This window comes from Festucalex cinctus, chromosome 7 (genome assembly GCF_051991245.1).
Source record: "Festucalex cinctus isolate MCC-2025b chromosome 7, RoL_Fcin_1.0, whole genome shotgun sequence".
NCBI lineage: Eukaryota > Metazoa > Chordata > Actinopteri > Syngnathiformes > Syngnathidae > Festucalex > Festucalex cinctus.
In genome coordinates this window covers 20,045,694-20,067,488 of record NC_135417.1, presented here as the reverse complement: position 1 = coordinate 20,067,488, position 21,795 = coordinate 20,045,694, and the positions used below count along the sequence as shown (strand labels likewise).

Here is a 21,795-nt window from a genome sequence, read left to right as displayed (position 1 = left end):
TTTTTTTATTTGGTTCATTGGCAAATTAAAAATTCCACATGGTCAAAAACAAAAAACAAATTCCATACATAAATATACAACCGAAAGGGTGTAGGCAGAAGCAAACATTTCTGTGCCTACCCCTCGAGCACTATAAAATAGAAGAAATTACGGATGCAGGATAGTATTGGTGGCCGATAATTATCGACCAATTCGTGGTCAAACAGATTAAACAGATAATAAAGACATCTGCTGATAATTATCGGCAATTATTTACCAATTTGACGTCATACAGACAAACCAGATAATAAAGAAATCTGCCAATAATAGTAGACTTGCTGCGTTGGTCCATTTGTTGTGGTTGTGGCTCAAGTTGTGCCCAACTACTCAACTGCTCCCCTCTACCAACATACGGGCCTATTCACTAAAGGTTTGCGTCGCCTTTGCACCGCGCTAACCGGCAAAAATGGAGCAATCTGCGAGCGCCTAATTCAATAAACACGCACAGATGGGGAAATCTGTCACTAAGTGCTCTGCCGAACAGATTGCGTCACGGTGCGCCGGTGTTATTTGCGCGTATGTAAATTAGGTAATTTGCATACATTTGACGCAAAGTATGCCCACCCCAATGCAAATGAGACTCATTGATATACAGCGTCTAATTCACTAACGCCAGCGCAAATAGTACAAATGGTACCCTCTTAAATAATGTCAAGCAAACTGGTTTAACATTGAACTCTTGCGGTTTGACCTCGAGCAAAGGGTCCACCAATGGTTGTGTGCAAAAGTAGTCACTGAGGGATTTATGTGGTTTAGAAGTTGTTCAGTGCTGGGTCATGGGAATAGTAAACCCAAATCATTAATTGGTCTTTTTTGTTCAGCAGTGAGGTAGCCTATTATTAGCTTCAGTCTGCGGTCCATCGGGATCAGAGGAAACCACCCAAACAAAAGGTCAGTAGTAAGTTTGCATTGTTTAAACATCAAGTTCTTTACAAGGAGGCTTTTACAGCTATGGTACTTAAAGAAACATCAATTTTATCATTGAGTATTTTTTATCCAAGATTATTATTTTTGGCTAGCAAATGTGTGAAATCATAAACCCTGGGGATTAAAAGTGTACGAGGGAGAGGAAGGGTCTTAAATCAAGAAGATTGCAATAAGATCATAAAACGGGCTGCGGTGTTGTGATTTATTCACCTGTACTGTATTGTTATGGGATTCCAGGAATCCAGCTGTAAATAAACGTTACTACTTTCAGGAAATGCATCCTTCCATTATGCCTTAAGGGCTCATGTTAAGTTGGGATGTTAGTGAAGATGTAGCAGGCATTCCGGAAACACTATGTTGATGCTTAATGTATACGATGTTGAAATAAATCACTAATGTTCATCGCCACAGGGCTCCCCTTGTACATTTTGTGTTGCATTTAAAGGAGGCTGTGATTGTATAGTCAGACGATCAAGTGATTCCCTCCAGGCTTCCCTTGCGTACTAATACCCAGTGGAATGATTGGTTTGTTCGCCTTTCTCTGGTTTTCACTGCTTTATCTTGTCTCACTCACTGTTATCCTGTTGTCTCAAAAGAGACTTAAGAAGGATAAATATCCTCAGCTGTCCTCTTAAATACTGAACAGGTGAAGTATGTGAAGGGAGAAAAAGTGGCAGTTGGAGCTTACAGTGTTTTGTCAAGCAAGCTTGCTGTGTATTGGCTTTACCTACATACAGTAAACGTAGCCATGGAACGAGTTGGAGGATTACTGAGGATTTGCCACGCTAAGCCCCAGGAACCCAGTCCAGTGACCCTCTTCTTGTCTCCTCCCCCTTGCTTCAGCACAACAACAAACCCTTACCCTACTCTCACCTCTTGTTCTGCCCAAGTGACCAGAATTAAATTTTCTAATGGATAAATATTTAAAAATCACTGTAAATTTGAAATAAAAGCTTTCTACATTTGACACACCAAAGAGAAGAGTGGGGCTAACAATGTTGCCAAATGCTTCTGATGAAACAAACAAAAAATTCACATCTCACAAGTATATAAAAGGAGGCTTCAAAATTCTGGGAAATCAAGTGAATGCACTGAAATGCATACATAGGGACGATTATAATAAAATTTTTGTTGTTGATTAATTGATGAATCAAATGAACAAACAGGTTTCAATTTCCATCCCTTTCTTTAAAAACATCATTCAAATGGGCAATACAGAAAGTGCACAAACATAAATTCTTAAATTAAAAAATGGACAAAAATTAGGAATGCACGATAATGCTATTTTCAACCGATACGGATAAACCAATAATTTAGACGTGCCAATGGCGATAACCGATAAGTAAGCCGATAATTGTTTGCAAAATTAACTTGAATACAAATATGCTTTCAAGTCCTACTATACGTCTAACAAATACATTGAAACATTGTACAGTATAAACTTTGCACAATGTTTCAATGTATGTAAAGCACCATGAAGCTGAATTTTATTGATATGAGCCACAAACACAACAAATGGACCAAAGTGGCATGTGTATAATTATTGCTGGATTTCTTTATTATCTGGTTTATCTGTATGAAATCAAATTGCTGATAATTATCGGCAGATTTCTCTATTATCTGGTTTATCTGTTTGACATCAAATTGGTCGATAATTGCCAATAATTATCGGCCACCGATATTATCGTGCATCCCTAGCAAAAATGTAATATGTTTTATTATTTTCATTAAACACAAAGACAACCCATCCAATTTCATGGATGACTACAGAAATCCAGTAATATTTACTCTTGGAAAAGCTGAAATTTTGAGCATTTGGACAATTGAAAATTAAAAAAGGTGTCTAACTGACTTATAAATGATCAAAAAGAATTAGTGATTAATTTGATGAAACTGTCATTCCACTGCCTCTACTACTGACTGGAAAAAAGGTAGCTACTTTATTTAGTATCGTTCTTGTGCCTACGTATAACGTCATGTTTCAGCTGCAAAAATATATCCATATAAAGACACTTGTGGTTGTGATTATATCTAGGGTTGCAACCAATGATTATTTTAAATTAAAGTATATTTTATACTTTATATTTTTTTTATTTCCATCCCTTTATTCAAAAAATATTTTAAATAGGCAATACAAAAAACACAAACATCAATAAATTGATTATGACTCAACAATTTTTATTCTTGTTTTCCTATGTAAAGCAGATGTTTGCCAAATGTCAGTGTCTTACTTTTATTAAACACAAAGATAATCACACTGATCTTATTGACAGCTATAGAAATCTTCTTCATCTCAGAGCGTCGATAATCAAAAATAGTTGTAGATTATTTTAATAATCGATTAGTTGCTGATTAATCAATTAATTGTTGTACCGCTAACCCACCAGGTCATCGCGGGGCTTTTCCACGCTGCATCAATGAGGCAGCAGTATGTCACTTTTCCATAATGTGTCTCCTATAAAGTGTTATGCCACTAGAATGGAGCCATCGTGTACTAAGCAGCAGAGGAATCACATCACAAAAGTCCGAACCGTGTGTACCTGTATATCTGGACACTAATATTGTTCTTTTATTGCATTTTCAAAGTGCATATTATTCCAGTAGCTTTATTGAGGTACTGTCATATGATGTTACTCACAGAAATATATTTTCCTACACCTGGACAAGAAGATGAAAAATGCATTGTGCTGATAGTTGTGGCATTTTTTTTAAGCACAGCAAAAATTGAGTTATGCTATCATTATAGCGGTTGATTGCGTAACTTTCTTCTCCCACCTTGACACATATACTTTTATTTTTTTCCCCATTGACTGCAAGCCAGTCTGTGGACATGCCTGACTCAATGATAACATTACTTATGAAAGGCAAGCACGTATTGGAACAGATATACTTAGAATAGACTGAAAATCATTTTCTTTTGTGATGTTTTTCCAGGCTTTTGTTAACGTTTTCCCTGGATGAACTCCTTCACAGTTTGGGTAGTTTGTTTTAGGTCATTATTTTTCTGCATGATAAAGGATCCCACAATCAGTTTGGTTGCAACTGTCTTTAAATTGGCAAACAAAATGTTTCTGTAAACTTCCGAGTTGTTTTGCTGCTGCCATTTTTTGTTCCATCAATGAAGTATAATGAGTCCATACTAGAATCAGCCATGTAAGCCCAAGCAATAGCATTTCCTCCACTCCTTTTCACAGATGTGTGTCTATGTTTGCAACCATGAGCAGTTCCTTCATTTTCCATATATCCGTATATGTATATATATATATATATATATATATATATATATATATATATATATATATATATATATATATATATATATATATATATATATATATATATATATTTATATATATATTTTGGTGTGTCTTTGCTTTTCAACCAAATCAAGCCTGGCCTTTCTCGTTAGTCTTGCTAATGAGGGCTTTATATTTTCTGGTGTACTTTCATTTATGAAATGAAAATTCTAAAAGCTTTACTCGTGCCCTCTTGAGGTTGCTGATGATGTCACTTTCAGGGTCTTTTTCATAATCAACTTCATTTAAGGCTCCTATCTTCATAAGATGGGTATATCAAATACTGACGTAAATACTTGAACGTACAGTATGTGGTTTCTGTTTGAGTTGTGGTGCTTATTTGATTAATTCACCAATAGTCTAAATTGGGGCATGGTGCCTATTAGCTGCCTTCTATTTGGAGAAATTTAAGGGGAAAAACTAGTCATAAAACTGTCAGTTAACTAAGGCGAGTTCTGTAGAGGTCACTGCAATTTGAGAGATGATGTGACATCAAAAGAGTCCCACTGATGTTGTGTATTACACAACAGAAGAGGGCTATGCTGTTGGCATAGTTAAACATCTCTGATGTTTTGCTTCGTAAGCTTGCCTTTGGTTGCACTTTAGGACAGTGCATAGAAGCTGACTCTAAGCAAGGGTAAGGTTTTTTGTTTTTTTTGACACTCCTTGGGCATTTGCTTCTGTCAGCCTATTACCGTGCCAAAAAAAGACTCAGCAGAGAAAAGTCCCCAGCTCACTTGTGTACATGTCTTTTAACATGATGTGACAGTGTCCCAGCTCTGCTATATACCTTGCCAGGAGCTACGGGTTCATCCGCCTAGAACCTACATCATCAAATGCAAGCTCCATGCACGCAGAAAGTTTGAGATTTAATAGTAACGCAGGGCAAATCTGTCTGCTCTTCATAGATTACATCTGCAAACACACCTAAAATTTAACGAATCAGAAGCAGAGCTTGTGTCCATACTAATAAAAGTATTTAAGTCATTAGACAATCGTAGTAGTGGCACAATTTTGCTTCATACTTCTGTTTCATTTACAAACGTTCTGTGGTCTCATTTTTGGACAGAAAGATGGAAATTAGGGCTGGGTATTGCCGCCAACCTCACGATACGATACGTATCACGATACAGGGGCCCCATACGATACGTATCGCGATACATATGTATCCCAAATAAGACACATTTTATTTTTTTTTAAACAAAATATAGGAAAATAGGTATACTGAGACACGTGCCATGTTAAGTTTATCAATAAATACATGTTGACATTCTTCCTCTGCTTTCATTTTTCTTAGCAAGACACAGTGTCCAATCACCGGTGAGCTATTTTTGCATTAATTGAAGGCAATTAACTTCAAAGACGCTGCTGGTTTTGATTTTTTAGGTACAATGCAAGCCGCAAAGGCAAACGTGAACTGCCAATTTAAAGTTAACGAGCAATATCGATTCTGACGCCTGCGTATCGATACGTGTATTGTGATGAGGCCCGCAACGATATATTGCAGTATCGATTTTTTGAGCACACCCCTAATGGAAATGTAAGGAAAATATTGTTTTGTTTTTTCTTGAATATACAATAATTGAAGAAGTGTTTTGAAGTACTCTCTTTTTTTAGTTTTTGGATTTAATCACTGCGATTGGTTGGCAACCAGTCCAGGGTGTCCCCCGCCTACTGCCCAGAGCCAGCTGAGATAGGCGCCAGCAGCCCCCGCGACCCTTGTGAGGAATAAGCGGTCAAGAAAATGGATGGATGGATGGATGGATTTAATCAGATGTGCAGCTTTGTTATGCAACATTTTATGGACTCCCTTAAATATGAAGGGCTGTTTTCCAACAACACCCGCAAATCCTTGTGATTGACTGACGGCCAGTCGGCTTATTGCTTCTTGACCTGGGTTCGATCACACCCAAAAGATGAATCTGTCTCAGGGGTTTGGCGGAGGTCAAGACACACACCCGACTCGTATGATACGTCCTGGTTGGCCATCATTGGTGATCACACTATATTGCTTGGCCTATCTGTTCTGCAGATACTTTAGTGTGCTCAATAGTCGACTTGTGGCTGTTATGATGGTATTTCGTGTGATTTATTTATTACTGTAATCCCTACATGCTATGTCGAGCAAAACAAAGTGGTTGGATGAATATGTGCAATATAAATTCACATGTATAACGGATGGTGTGCCACAGGGTTCAATTGTGGGGCATCTGGTGTTTTCTTTGTATCTGCTGCTTCTGGGCTCCATCTTAAGGAAACAGCGGTTGTCTTTTTAAAGTACTGTACACTATAAATATAGAATTTTGTTGGTTGAGTGATGGGAGACGTCCTAACTGCATGATTAGAAATGCTAATTCTAGTCCAGCACAACTAAAGTAGCACTTCCTTAAGCAGCATGGAGATAGGGAATACAAGAACACAACACTCACAACACATTATTTTTTCAGTTTTCAATAAAGAAAGCGTCGGTGAATGCGCATAGGAAACTGGTTGGGTTCAGTACCTCCAACAATGTTAAGAATCACTGCCTTCAGTCATCTGGCACAGGCTCACTCGTGATCCTAATGAGGTCGAGTACTATATAATAGATGCATTAATGTTACGTACTGCAGTATAAGTGCACACGCACAGCTTCTGCAAACTTGAAACCTTGTAATAACACTGGGGGATGCATGGAATGTACCCATTAAAGTAGATTGTAGCAAGACAATATTCTAACAAGCTAAACGTCAAGGGTAAGGTGCGGTATTTGGAGCAAATTGAAGGACTGGAAGGACTTGACCGATGTCAACACACCTCACTGATAGAATCCATCCGCCACCTGAATGCCACATTTTTTCTTTATTTTCTCACATAGATGGCTATTATTATTCAATGGAATGGAAATACAGTTTCAACAGGGGTATATTGCAGTTTGACACAGGACCTACATAGCACAGCAGAGAATACTCTTATACTCTGTAGCCAAAAAAAAATGTTACAGAAAGTTGTTTTGAAATTGTGCTTCAATCCTGAACTGGGTATCGCACATAGCACACTACTTAGAGCAGGGTTATGAGACCAATGAATGTGGGATGTTTAAATGGTAAGTAAAAACATAATACAGAATGAAAATCAGAAATTGCTTTTCAATTGAGGTTCATCATAATTATTCAAAACAAACAAACCTCATGAAACAGGCCTGGACAAAAATGACTGTGTACCCTGGCCTTTGATTGTAACTTTCAGTGAAAGTTCTGCACCTCTCAGCAGCTATTTGGGCCCACTCTTCATGAGCAAACCACTTCAGTTTTTTCAGTTTTGAAGGGTGCTTTCTCCAGATGGCATGTTTAAGCTCCTTCCACAGACGATCTGTGCTAAAAAATAATAATAATAATAATAATTCTGTTCAAGCACAATTCAAAAGACATATCTTTATTTTCATTATTTTTTAAATGATTTTTTTTTATTATTACATTTCTTTCAGAAGGATAGCACCAATTTTGTCCACATGTGTACCTCTTACTTATACTTTTATTTATTTATTTATTTTATACGGACTTGTAGATAAGATGCCACTTACAAGATAGCCATCTATCAGATGTAAATATAAATGGCTGATGGTGTTTCGTCCGTGCCCAATAATTGACTGACCATTTTCAAGATGCCTTTACATTTCCTTCCGGGCTAACATGACCCCCATTACTGCAGAAAAAGTAGCAATAGGGCGTTGTGTGCACCACCAGACATAGGCGAGGAAATTAATAGTGGAGAAAGAGGAGATGAGAGACTGAAGGCAGATGTAAACAATGGGTAGGTGCTGACAAAGGACAGACCGCGGGGACACTAGTGGAGAGCAGATGAGTCATATTACTGCAGCGCTGCACAGATTGAAATGCCACTGCAGTTGCTGAATGTGCACATAATTTTTGGCTGGATTGAAACGCCCTCATATTTTATTATACTCTTAAGTTCTTTGAGGCACATGTATATTTAATGAGCAACTTACTTTTTTTTTTTCTTTTTACAATTGACAAGACAAATGTTCATCTACAAGCACTATACTATAGTTCAATTCAATGTGATACAAAAATAATTTGTGAATTATCTTTTTAAAGGGGAAGTCAACCTAAAAATTAACACTAATCCCCCACCACGGGACTAAACATAGCTATCTGATTAATATTGTTTGTGTTATATAAGTTAATCAACAAAATCCACCCCTTTTAATCCATCTCGGGGGCGGCCATTTTGACATTTGCTGCCGACTGAAAATTACATCACAGTTGCTCAGGGTTCAGGTAACGACCAATCACGGCTCTTCTTGCGAATGTCACATGACCAAACTCAGGAAACAGGAGAACCATGATTGGTTTGTTACCTGAGCCCTGATATGATGTTTTCATTTAAAGTTTTCAGTCACCAGCAAGTGGCAAAATGGCCGCCCCCGGAGATTTATCAACATGGGTGGATTTTGCTGTTTAATTCATACTTGACAAATGCTATATTATTCAAAATACCATGTTTAGACTAATGGGGAGACTTAGAACATAAATATAAAGAAAATTATTTGGGTTGACTTATCTTTTAAGTGCTACGTAGTTCTGTTGTTTTATTGTGAAGTGATCGTTAGCTTAAAAATCAGCTGTACCTACAATTGCTTGTTGACAATTCAGGAACAAAAATAAATAAATACATTGTTTCACCGATGTGGATGCAACGAGAGAAGGAACGCTCTAAAGATAGCCCTCCAGATATACCACACCATGACCTGTTCCGTTTTATGTTTATGTTTCCTTTCCTTACTTTGTACTGCTTGCCCTAGGCAGCTAATCCGGCCCCTGATCAATAATTCCCCCTTTACTGCTCACAGTTTGGATCTATCCCAGCAACAAACAGCTCAGCAGATATCTCTTTCTTTTTTTTCCTTCTCTTGTTTGTCATTCACAAACTCAGTGGCTGTGAAAAATATCAAAAATGTTGCTGCAACGAAGAAAATGGAATACATTTAAGATGTGTGCACTCTGTCATATTATAGCCTCCTGCTAGCCTCATCTTATTCTGATGTGAAATCACTCAGTCAGACTTCATCTTAAATCTGCCTTGTGTGAGGCCTAAGCTCACCACCTCCGTGTCATTGATGTTTTATTGTTGGCAGCTTCCAGCAGAAGCTACCTACCTACTGTCCCTCTGTCTGTCGGAGCGATTTGCCTCAATCCATTATATGCTTGGATGGTGATGGGGTCTGTCAGCAGGCGCTGCATGCCCAGAGACAATTAAACGGAAACACAAGGCTCGCTTAATGAAGCTCGGCAGGAAAAACATCCTCAAACAAGGTTGTTTTAACATACAGATAGAAGTTGACAAGGTCCAATCTAGTCGTGTCAGATGGAACCACATGACTTCACTGGGGTATTGTTTTGGTTTTATGCACTGGCAGACTATGTGAATGTCACTCCATGGCTCTGTTTTTTAATTATAAGTTGATTGTGTACATGAAATCAATGCACTTTCATTTGAAATAAGTCTATGAATGGTCTTCAGCAACTGTTACAGATTAACTAGTTGAAATATTTGTCTATTTAAAGCTGCTCACACACAGGGCCATCAGTTATTGTTTGCTCAGCGGTGAGTGTCAGTGGTTCAAGTGCAGGGATCACTGACATGCTGCACTAAGGCAATGGAGCTCCCTCAAGGACCACAGGAATAGCCCGTTCCAAAAATAGCTATCCAGTGATGGGATATCGTAATTTCCTAGGAGTGTTGTAGAAGTGATTGCAGAAATTTACGGAACTAAAGGTTTGCAAATTGATATTAGTCTGTTTGCCCAACTTGTTAAATCATTATTGTGAGAAACTTTTAACATTATCAACTTTTCTTCAGATAGATAAATATAATTTGTATTATGTATCATGTAGGGGCGGAACGGGGGATGACTGGTTAGCATGTCCGCCTCCCAGTACTGAGGACGCAAGTTTGAGTCCAGGCTCCGGCCTTCCTGGGTGGAGTTTGCATGTTCTCCCCGTGCCTGTGTGGGTCTTCTCCGGGTACTCTGGTCTCCTCCCACATTCCAAAGACATGCATGTTAATTGGGCACTCCGAATTGTCCTTAGGTGTGCTTGTGTGGGTGGATGGTTGTTCGTCTCTGTGTGCCCTGCGATTGGCTGGCAACAAGTCCAGGGTGTACCCCGCCTACTGCCCAGAGCCAGCTGAGATAGGCTCCAGCATCCCTCGCGACCCTTGTGAGGAGCAAGCGGTTAAGAAAATGGATGGATGGATGGATCATGTAGCCCTTTACATTAATCTGTCACCCCCATTAGCAAAAAGTAGCTCTCGATTTCAAAATGTTTGGACATAGTGTTTTCAGGGTTGTCTTAAATATTAAGAATGCTGAGGTTGGTCAAACAAATTGAATATGTCATACAGATACATACAGTGAGTATTTCTGCTTTTGACCATTATTCGGAAGTTGGAAATATCCCACTTAGAATTTTGGTGCTCCTGTGACTGCAATTAACGTCCGGACTGTGAGTAGTCCTGACGGAAAGACAAAACAAAAAAACTTTGTAATATTGAGGAGCATTTTTTTGTGTGTGGGTTAATCGCAGTTTAAGTTTTAATTAAACAATAAAAATATGACAATATAACTGAGAAGTTCTGATGCAGCTGTTGATTATTTTAGTATCCACTGAATGGCGAAATTCTGTCACTAAAAACAATTATATTTACTTGATTAAAAGAGCAATTACAAATACAAAAGAGAAAATAAAAGTACAATTACTACACACCAAGTATTCTTTTGTCACACACACATATAGTGACTCTATTAACTCGATAACTAATTTGAAGCTCACAACAAACGCTGAGAACACCCGCAAAGCGGCACGAGGTCTTCAGTCGTATGAACTAATGATACACTGAATGATCCAGTGACGTCATCTGCAAATCTGAGGCCTCGTTTGTCATCGGTCACGTCACGTGATATTCTTGGAAACGACACATGTTCCGAATCGGGCTTCATTTGTCACACCCACTCCTGCTCGTCACTCTCGTCACATTGATAACATCACTAGTATCTCACCCTAGTACCTTGTCAAGTCTTGTTGTCATTGTGTTTGTTTTGATATTTTGGACCTTAGACTTCTGTTGATTTAGTAGTTTTTTGTTTGTTTTTTGTTTTGATAACCCAAGTACCTTTGTTTGTCTTTTTGTTCTCATTAAATTAAATTACTTTTTACATTTAGACGAATCCTGACACTATTTATTGCAGTTGGGTTTTGTCCTTTCTATCTATCCTATGCTATCTATGTGTTTTAGCCGTTTGTCCTATGCAAACTAAAGTTTAGGTAAACAAAAATATATACATTTTTAATTTCTGGTAAGAGTGAATGGTTGTGAATAAAAAACTATATTTCAATGTTTGCATTTAGATACAGCAGCAGTAACTTCACTTCCACTTCACGAGTATTTGTTGTTGCTTCCCCCAAAATTACATGATTGGTTAAAATAACCTTAAAGTTAGTTTTTAAAATGTTAGACGTTGCTTTGGCTTGAGCGTGACAGCAAAACATGTTCATGTTTTTAGATCACAGTCGGAAGGAAAACACCAGAAGGGAAAAAATATAAATACCCTTTCATTTATTTTCTCTTTCTTTCTCGCTGTCTTATAATTTCACTGATCTGTTGCTGTGCTACTATATTTTTCAAAATGATTGCAGAATGCTTGTTCATAAATTTCCTTGGCCCAGTGTGAAGCCTGAGCACTTGAACGTTTATTTTTCCTGTGATCCGGCTTAGTTTCTGTAAAGCAAGCACTCGGGGTTATCGTTTTGTAACTCTGAACACTCACAATTTTTGTTCTCCTTTTTTGTGTGTAAATCATATCCATATACTGGGCACTGAAGCTTTATTGAGATTGAATTAAAAAAAAAAGTAATGAATTGGAACGTTATATCACTGACCCATTTTTGAGTAAACCTACCCTTTTTATAGCAACAGCTTATCTCATTAATGTGTTATTGTTACTGTTTTGATGGGATTTACAACAGTACTTTATTTTTTATTAGTGGTTGGGCTTCAAAATGCCTAATCATACTAATTTTTACAGGTACAGTATTATGATGCAGTATCAGAATAATGAATCTTAACAAATATCTCTATATTACTTTTTACGAATATTACAAGCCTTACATCCATTATAAATATTCATGGGGCTACATTTTGTTATGCCTGTGTCTGTTCACATGCAGTTTCCTTCTCACCTGGATGAATGATCAGATGTTTCCAGACAGTGTCAAGCTACTTTATGCTTTTGCCTGTGTGTAGGAATAAGGAAACACAATACAGCAAGTGTAGTAAATGAGATAATGTGTATGGCCATGCAGGCTTGTGCAACCAAAGCGTGCGTCGAGGTGAAGTTAGATGGGTCTGAGCCGGGCACTTTAATCACCCAAATTCTCCTTTCCTTCCCCCTGGCCATCTACTCATCTCATTATAGACAGTAGAAGGTGAGAAGTGAGGCCTGTGTCGACCTCTCCATTAATTATTGAATCCTGTCTTCTTTTACACAAGCATCTCCAGTCTCTGATAGCCTTTACATACTTGTAAAGAGCACTGGCAATACTTGTGGCTATTATATAGTTAGCGGTACAACAAAGGGGTCCTTACTCTGTAAGGCGGTAAATACTACTAACTACTAGAGATGTAACAATATCCAAACATCACGATACGATATTATCACTGTATGAAGGTCACAATATTGTGGGGGCGGCGATATTTAAAAAAGATCACAATATTGTAAAAAAAAGAGCTCATACTAAAAAAAAATAATAATATTGTGCTTTTGTACATAACAGCAATGCATATAAACCACCTACAATCTTTAAAAACAACAGTGAGGCTCTTAGTGGGTAATGCAAGCACACATTGATCGCTTCACAAGCAAATTTGGTTCCCCTTCATCTGACAATTAGCATAGATTAACATAGGAGGCCAAAACATCCCTAATGAAAATTAAATGACACTAATAAAATAGCCACTAGAGGGTGTTAGAACTGCACAAATGGAAATCAACCTGACTTTTTTTTTTAACAGATGTGTTCTTTTTAAATATTGTGAACATGACGACGACGATATTGTGGGAGTTTTAATACCACGATATTGCCCTTATTATGGCATCCCTACTAACTACATGATATTGACACAAGTGGATAGATTTTAAAATAATAGAATTAATTGTGTTAATAATCACTGCAATTGTTGTGGGCAAGTGCTAAAAAGAATGACTGTATTTGTTACTACTGCAATGCCATTATTATCCATACAGATTTGTGAACCCCCTGCAATGGCCAGTCAATTTAAATAGCTCAGTTGGAGTTTGCTGAGGTCAGCATGGCAGAGTCATGCTCAGAAAACCTGAAGGCGACATGACTGTGATGCTGAGAATCTCACTGTTATATTCTTCTCTCCCGTGTGCCTGTGCATCTCTGTGTGCGTGTGTGCGCCCTGCAGGTTTGAAAGGACAACATCAAGTGTAGACCACCTTGAAAGCTCTGAGAACGAGAAGCTAGCACCATGTTCAGCACCAAAAGGTCAGCACAATGTTACTTTTCTTACATGGGCAATGCAGACCATTTAAATAGAGATTAAGTAGAGGCTTGGTGACTTAATCCAAAGTCCATACATAAGATATACATGCATGCTGCAATTTATTTATAGCTACTACAGCCGATAATCCTTCAATTGTGTGTAAATACTTCATTCAGACATGTTTCATAAGCCCAGTCATGGTCCTCCTAGTTCCCTGTCTGCCATTTTCTATTTTTAATTTAGCTTGTGGTAGCATACATGCATAAATCATTTGGCCTCGTCATTTATGGAGAGTTTCTGTGAGCTACAAATGGTTATCCATTTATCCAATTTATGAGTAAGGTGGGTTCACTAGGAGAGGGGACACCTTGAAAAACACACCCTTGAATAGCAGTTTAGGGGTCTGAAACATTTTACTTTGAAGTGCTATTTTTCTGTAAAAGAATCTAAAAAAAAAACAGCAGTTAATGTTTGAAAGGGATACTTTACTAATTTTGCAAATTTCAGCAGTAATAAGTTAATATCTTGTCGATCATGAATTTGATAACATGATGATTTTTCGTGTACAATAAAACCAGTAAGTGCTAATAGAGTTTATGCCATAGACTTCCAGTTTTAAGGACTAATCCGCTTTAGGTTCTTCTAATCTGTAGAGATATTAACTCAAGTGTGAAAATTTAAAATCAAATAGTTAGTTTTGGTCAACACTTCAAAAAGTCACAACCAAGGCTTCAGACCCACTGGTTGCCAACCCTGTCAGAAAGCGTTTGAACGCCCACCTCCAGCAGAACTTCTCCCTTGTTCCAGGGGAGGCGGGGGACATGGAGTCCAAGTGGACCATGTTCCGCGCCTCCATTGTTGAGGGGGATAATAGGAGCTGTGGCCATAAGGTCCCTGTCGTGGTGGCAATCCCCGAACCCGCTGGTGGACACAAGCGGTAAGAGAATGCGTCAAGCTGAAGAAGGAGTCCTATCGGGCCCTTTTGGCCTGTGGGACTCAGGAGGAAGCTGACGGGTACCAGCTTGCCAAGCGGAATGCAGCGTCGGCGGTCGCCAAAGCAAAACTTCCGGTCGACTTTGAGGAAATTCTGGTCCACCATTCGACGTTTCAGGAGGCAGAAGCAGTGCACCATTAACACTGTGTATAGTGGCGATGGGATGCTGCTGACCTCGACTCGGGACGTTGTGAGTCATTGGGGAGAATACTTCAAAGACCTCCTCAATTCCACTAACAGGCCTTCCTTTGAGGAAGCAGAGTCTGGGCATTCTGGGGTCGAAGTCACTGAGGTGGTTGGAAACCTCCTCGGTGGCAGGGCCCCGGTGGTGGATGAGATCCGCCTGGAGTTCCTAAAGGCTCTAGATGTGGGGCTGTCATGGTTGACATGCCTCTACAACAATGCGTGGATATCAGGGACAGTGCCTCTAGATTGGCAGACCGGGGTGGTGCTCCCCCTTTTATAAGTCGGGGGACCGAGGTTGTGTTCCAACTATAGAGGGATCACACTCCTCAGCCTTCCTGGTAAGGTCTATTCAGGGGTGCTTGGGAGGAGGGTCCGTCGGGAAGTCAAATCTCGGATTCAGGAGGTGCAGTGTGGTTTTCGTCCCGGCCGTGGAACAGTGGAGCAGCTCTACACCCTCAGCAGGGTCCTCGAGGGTGCATGGGAGTTTGCCCAACATGTGCATTGTGGACTTGGAGAAGGCGTTCGACCATGTCCCTCTGGGAGACCTGTTCAGTCCCTGTACGACCGGTGTCAGAGTTTGAGCCACATTGCCGGCAGTAAGTCAAATTCGTTTACAGTGAGGGTTGGACTCGCCCTTTGTCACTGATTCTGTTCATAACTTTTAGGGACAGAATTTCTAGGTGCAGCCGAGGCGTTGAGGGGTCCGGTTTGGTTTTCTCAGCATTGCATCTATGCTTTTTGCAGATGATGTCATGATGTTGGTTTCATCAAGCTGTGATCTCCAACTCTCACTGGAGCGGTTTGCACCCAAGTGTGAAGCAGTTGGGATGAAAATCAGCACCTCCAAATCCAAGACCATGGTCCTCAGTCGGAAAAGTGTGGAGTGCCCTCTTTGGGTCGGGGATGAGATCCTGCCCCAAGTGGAGGAGTTGTATCTTGGCGTCTTAGACTTAGACTTGACTTTATTGATCCCTCTGGGAAATTTCAAATGTGAGGGCAGGATGGAGCAGGAGATTGACAGACGGATAGGTGGAGTGTCTGCATTGATGCGGACTCTGTATCGGTCTGTTGTGGTGAAGAAGCTCTCGATTTACCAGTCACCTACAGTCACTCTTACGTGACCGAAAGAACAAGATGCCAGATTCAAGAGGCCAAAATGAGTTTCCTCTACATGGTGTTCGGGCTGTCCCTTAGAGATTGGGTGAGAAGCTTGGTCGCCTGGGAGGGACTCCGAGTCGAGCCACTGCTGCTCCGTGTTGAGAGGAACCAGTTGAGGTGGTTCTGATGCCTCCTGGATGCCTCATGGAGGGGTGTTCCAGGCATGTCCCACCGGCAAGAGACACCGGGGACGACCCAGGATACGCAGGTGAGACTATGTCTCTCAGCTGGCCTGGGAACGCCTTGGGATCCCGCCGGAGGAGCTGGTTGAAGTGGCTGGGGTGAGAGAAGTCTGGGCTTCCCTGATAAAGCTTGCTGCCCCCGTGACCCGACTCCGGATAAGCGGTAGAAGATGGATGGATTGTTGGATGGTTGCCAACCCCACTGTTTTTGGTTGTTGCCATTACTGGCACAATACTGCCATAAGATAGTAATTTTGCAATAATTGGTATTGGTAGTTAACATGATTACATGTAGGAGAGAAGACATAAATGTCTTGTGATGAGGACTGAGTGCCATCACAATGCTGTCTGCATCCAGCATCCACCTGTCTCCCCACAGTGTGTGATCATCATACTGTGGGTGAGAAGATGATTAAACCAAGCCAGCACTTTGTCTTTTGGGAGCAGTGTCAGCATAGCATATGACATGGATATGCTCAAAATGACTATAATAGGTTGCTATCTGGAAATTCAAAGCTTCTAAATCACATTCGCATTTTTGCTGAATACGAAACTACTCATTTTTCTCCTTCTAAACTGCTGATTGAACCATAAAATGGTGGAGAAAATCTGTCTAACTGGCAGAGGGGGCTATTTCCTGTTGTAGCTTTATTTGTGACTTCTTAATATTGGTTTTCGGCATGGATTCCCTGAGACCATGTCAAACATTTGTATACAACACACAAAAAGCGTAACTAAAATTTCCATTAACATTTAATCTGAACATGGTGTGTTATAATTTCAATAGAATGATGGCTAGCATAGAAGCATGGATATTTCAAAGTGTGAGTTCTTAGTGCTTCTGATGAAGTGTCCTATAAACCCTCATAATCTGTTTCACGCTAAGAAACAAAACTGGAGAGTGCAGCATTTCCACAGCTTGTTTGTTCCTAAATGTTCTCATTAAAATGTAATTGGAGTGCTGTTTAACAGACTCTTTTATTCTGGGACATTTATGACGTGACGCCACCACAGCTGTGATTTTTGGTTTTTCATCTCCAATGGCTGCTCTGGTTGTGTGATTTCATAAGTCTGCTTTAATAAAAAAGAAGATATAAATACAACAGAATCTTGCTTCTGCCATGTAAGCCATGCGGTATAATAGCATCCCTACATTACTTATGTGTTTGTTTATCATGCTTTCTTGATGCCTTTTTAGAGGGATGTACTGACTGGACTTAGCTAAGGCTACAAACACGCAACTTAGGAAATCTTCAAAGTTGATTTGGTTTAGAGTGCTGTTCATCCAGATGATGCACAAGCTTTTAGATCCTATTAGGTAAAGGCTTCTCTCCCCCAACTCGGTCCCCTCTTTTAACCAATATTGCTCTCCCATTCACCGTCGTGTCCCATCACCACTTTAAAAAGACGCAAATGCCTTGGTACTAAAAAAATATATATATTAAAAAAAAAATTCTGTGCAGACCCCAGTAACCTGGAAAACTTTAGACCCATCTCACATTCACCATTCCTCTTGAAAATACTGGGGAGATCAGTTTCAGTGTGACAACATTTTCATTGTCCAACATTGTAGTTGGATCTAAGTGCACCTTTTGACACAATTTCACACCATATCCTTGATAGACTTACTTTTTGTTGGCATCCTTTGCTCTCCTGGTTCCGTTCCTAGCTCTTTGTCCACTCTATTAGCAACGGTGTCACTCAAGGTTCCATTGTAGGCCCTATCTTATTGCTCCTTTACCTCCTACCACTTGGACACATTGCCCTGTTGCCAGACTCAATTCCACTGTTCTACAAATAACACAGAGATGTACATTTCTGCAAAACCCAAAGTTTGACAGTCAGTAAACTTCAGCTGGAAGTGGCATTAAACAACTTCAGGTCTCTTTTTGATCACTTTTTATTTATTTATTTATTTTTTTTACTGTTTACCAAATTGCTGCTTATTGTGAAGTGTGCTAAGTTGAGTTCATTGCCCCCTTATGCAAAGCAAAAAAAGTGGTTGAACTCATATCTCAGAGAAGTCGTAAGTTGTGTTACTCGTATATCAAGGCTCCACTGTCGTTAAAAATATAGACTAATTGGTCAAAACTGCAAGGTTTAGTGTGTCTTTAATAACACATTGTTTTTGTACAGTTTACACATAGCTCATTTGGACATCAAGGTTATGGTTGAGACCAGGTGATGTTTTCTTATCTATTTCTATTTTAGTAGTGTTGCATTCATTCATTTATTCATTCATTCTACATACCACTTATTACCACTTATGGTCAAGGCTTGGTTAATATTAATATTGAGAACACAAAGTAATACTGCAAGTGTTTGTTTTTTTCTTTCACATCTTTCAACACCTGTTCCTGCATTAACAGACTTGATTGTAGTTGTGGTACGAGTGTGTAGTGTTCTAAGCATACAAAGTGCACCACTTTGCATAATGTTGGTAAGGTGCCTTCCAAATTGGCTGAGTCAATGACAAACCCTGTTCTGTCAGTGTCACCGCAACACATTATTCATGATGTCCTTGGCATAGTCTTGTCCCCTCTTGACATGATGTAATTTATGTATCTACAATCCAAAATATTTTTTTTTTCCCTTTGCGGAGCAGTATTGCAAATGAATGACTTCATTTGAGGAGCAATTTTCTAATTTTGTGAAGCAATTTCTTTTGTTTGTAGGTGAATCCCAGGAACCGTAAACAATAGAAATATGACAATATAACGAATAAACAATTAACAGCATTTATTTCTTAAATTAACACTGTGTAAGCAGCAAACTGTTTTTCTTGTTTAGAAGCAAAGCTAAATTAAAAATAAAAATAAAATCTACTCTAATATAATTTTGAGAACATTTGTTATGCATAAGCCAAAATCAAAATTTCGGATTCTATTGTTAAAATAAATGGCATTAGTGATATTATAATATTTTATAGTATATTAATATATTCTCAATCAAAATTAGAGTTCTTTTTCTTGGCTGAGTATGGAAAAACAAGGAATTTGTCTCGCGTCGTATGAGCTAGTATTGCACTATGAAACAACAATGACAAAGACGTAACATATTGCATCGTCTTTACGTAACCTAGAGGTACCATTAATATTCTAGTACCGACCAATGACAGCTGTTCAAACAATGTAGAAAGTCATCAAGCAAAGAAAGTACCAGTAGTGCGGTATTACAAAACCGGTACTATAACAGGTGTACAGAACATTTAAAGTGACAAGTAGTGTGGTAACTTGGATACACCTTTGAATGTGCAATGATGCAGAAAGTCTTTGAACCCTTTCAAGTGGAATATTGATCGATGATAGTTATACACACGTGTAGAGAGCTGAAGCTACAAAAATATCCTGGCTGATGTACAGCTTAGCGTACCGTAATTCATTTACAGTTTCAGTTCTGTTTCGTGAGTAAATCTTCTTGCCATATTTCAGGCACTTTTTCACATGCCTGTTATTTGCTGCTCAAAGATTGATGCTCTGTGCTTTAATTTGGTTCCAACCAGATGTCTAAAGAGTGGACTTGATCACCCAATGACTTAATTCTGGTGTTGAATGCGCTAGCTGTGTCAATCTTAGGTTAGCTTTGCAATTAGCATAGCTTCTCCTGTCGTCAGAACGATATTTGTCAGGAATTTCTTATTCCCTACCACAGAGGTGATGATTACACTTTGGAGTGACTTGCACTTGATTACTTATGTATGCGGAGAGAAGCAAGTGATGTCTGGGGACCAGAGTGCATGCTGGGAAGTCTTAACCCCCCTGCAAAGGCCTGCTGATCCAATCATTATTAACAAGCTGTCACCCCAATGCTGTCCACCGACTCCTTGGCTGACCTTCCAGGGTTTGTTACACTGTGACTGCTGCTATCTGTTTTGTAAAATGAACATTTTAATCCTGTAAATTATTTTACTGATCTTTTTGTTATTTTGCTGAATATAAAAGTGGCCCATATGGCAAGTGGACTATGCCAACTTTTTAAATGGAATAACAGAACTCATTTGATGGTTCATTGAACAAACAATGCAATGACATGGACTTGTGCTGTTAGTTTCTTCGCCCTAATACTGTAAGTTGTTTATGATGACAGTCACACTTGGATATAACTCCATGTTTAATATACTGGAATCACTTTTGCTGCTTCAAATGTCTGTTAGTTTTGCACTACGTCACAGATCCGCTGTGCACGCCAGATTTTGATCAACCAGTTTAAAAAAAATATAAAAAAAATAGCAAGTGACAGCATCAGCCTGAGGATGTAAAACTCTGCAGTAAAAGGGAAGTGCAAGTTGTTATCTGCTGACATGAAGTGATGCCACAGCTAAGTCTTGGTCCAAGGCTGGACAAATACAGTATGTAATAATAGACCCCAAAAAGTCATTGTTTTGTTTGTTTGTTTGTTTGCGTATTTTTTTTAATTGTTTTTTTTTTAAGCATGATTTCAAAGCAGGAATGTATTTTCTCTTGCATTGTTTCAGAATTGAGTGGTTCAGAGCTTTAAGAGAACACTAGGCTTTGACTACTTGTACATTTTCATGGGTCAGCGGTCCATTTCTACAATTAATGTGCCTCTGCTATTGGTCAAGAACATTATGGCCAGTGAACAGACCATCAGCAGCTGTACGGTTCCAATTCCTGGTTTACGTAGTTTAAGGTGAACAGTTTATTTATGGAAATGAAAGAACACTGTCCACTATTACTGCTATCTCCTGTTGTGCACTGATCTTTTTTGCGCAGCTGCGTAAATGTTATACACTGAAGAAGCTTGAAGCGAGATTATGTTGGTGATGGAAAACAGCTCTACCTTGCTACCCTCAGGAACCTGTTGCAAGTCAAAATGTATTGCATTAAACATTTGGTCATTGTATAGCGATTCACTGTCAACAAGTGAAATTGGTGAAAGAGCCTGCAGCCATGTTCTTGTTTTATTTTCAAAGCAGGATTAATGTGCTGTTACTTTTCTCTCGAGCTCCTGGCATTGAGAGGGTTTTCAAATGGTCCCATCTAATCGGTTTTACATTATTGTTCATCCCTCGCACTTCAATCTCTTAATCCATAAAATGACGTATGCGGAGCCTGCGTGTGACTCTGGTTCAGATTAGTGTGTTCACCATTAAAATCTTGATCTGAGTGGTTGAGCAACCAATGTGCTTGCATACAGTATTTTGGCTGTACGATAGGGATGTTAGTAAATATACATCAGTTATTGTCTCTAATTTGTTTTTTCTGCAGTCGATGTAAGGTTTGTGACATTAATTTTTATTGTGCAGCAAGAAACAAGCAGAGGGTGCATGCTCCATCATGCAGAGGGTCTTTGGTTGAGCCAATGAAGCCAGGCTGTAAAATTCATTGGGAAGCAGGAAAAAATTATGTCCTTATTATTGTGGATTTTTTATTCTTATAATAAATTCTGTTTAATTTGTATTTTATTTGTTTAAAAAAACAAAACA

At 39.1% G+C, this 21,795-nt stretch overlaps 1 protein-coding gene across 1 annotated transcript in view; it reads left to right on the top strand.

The window, feature by feature from the left end:
- oxr1a (oxidation resistance 1a) overlaps positions 1–21,795 on the top strand; it is a 168,111-nt gene that overhangs the window by 4,637 nt on the left and 141,679 nt on the right. Inside the window, exon 2 of the mRNA XM_077526092.1 lies at positions 13,752–13,831. Within this exon, the coding sequence (XP_077382218.1) occupies positions 13,815–13,831 (17 nt within the window). The 5' untranslated portion in view covers positions 13,752–13,814. The remainder of the gene's footprint in view (positions 1–13,751; positions 13,832–21,795) is intronic.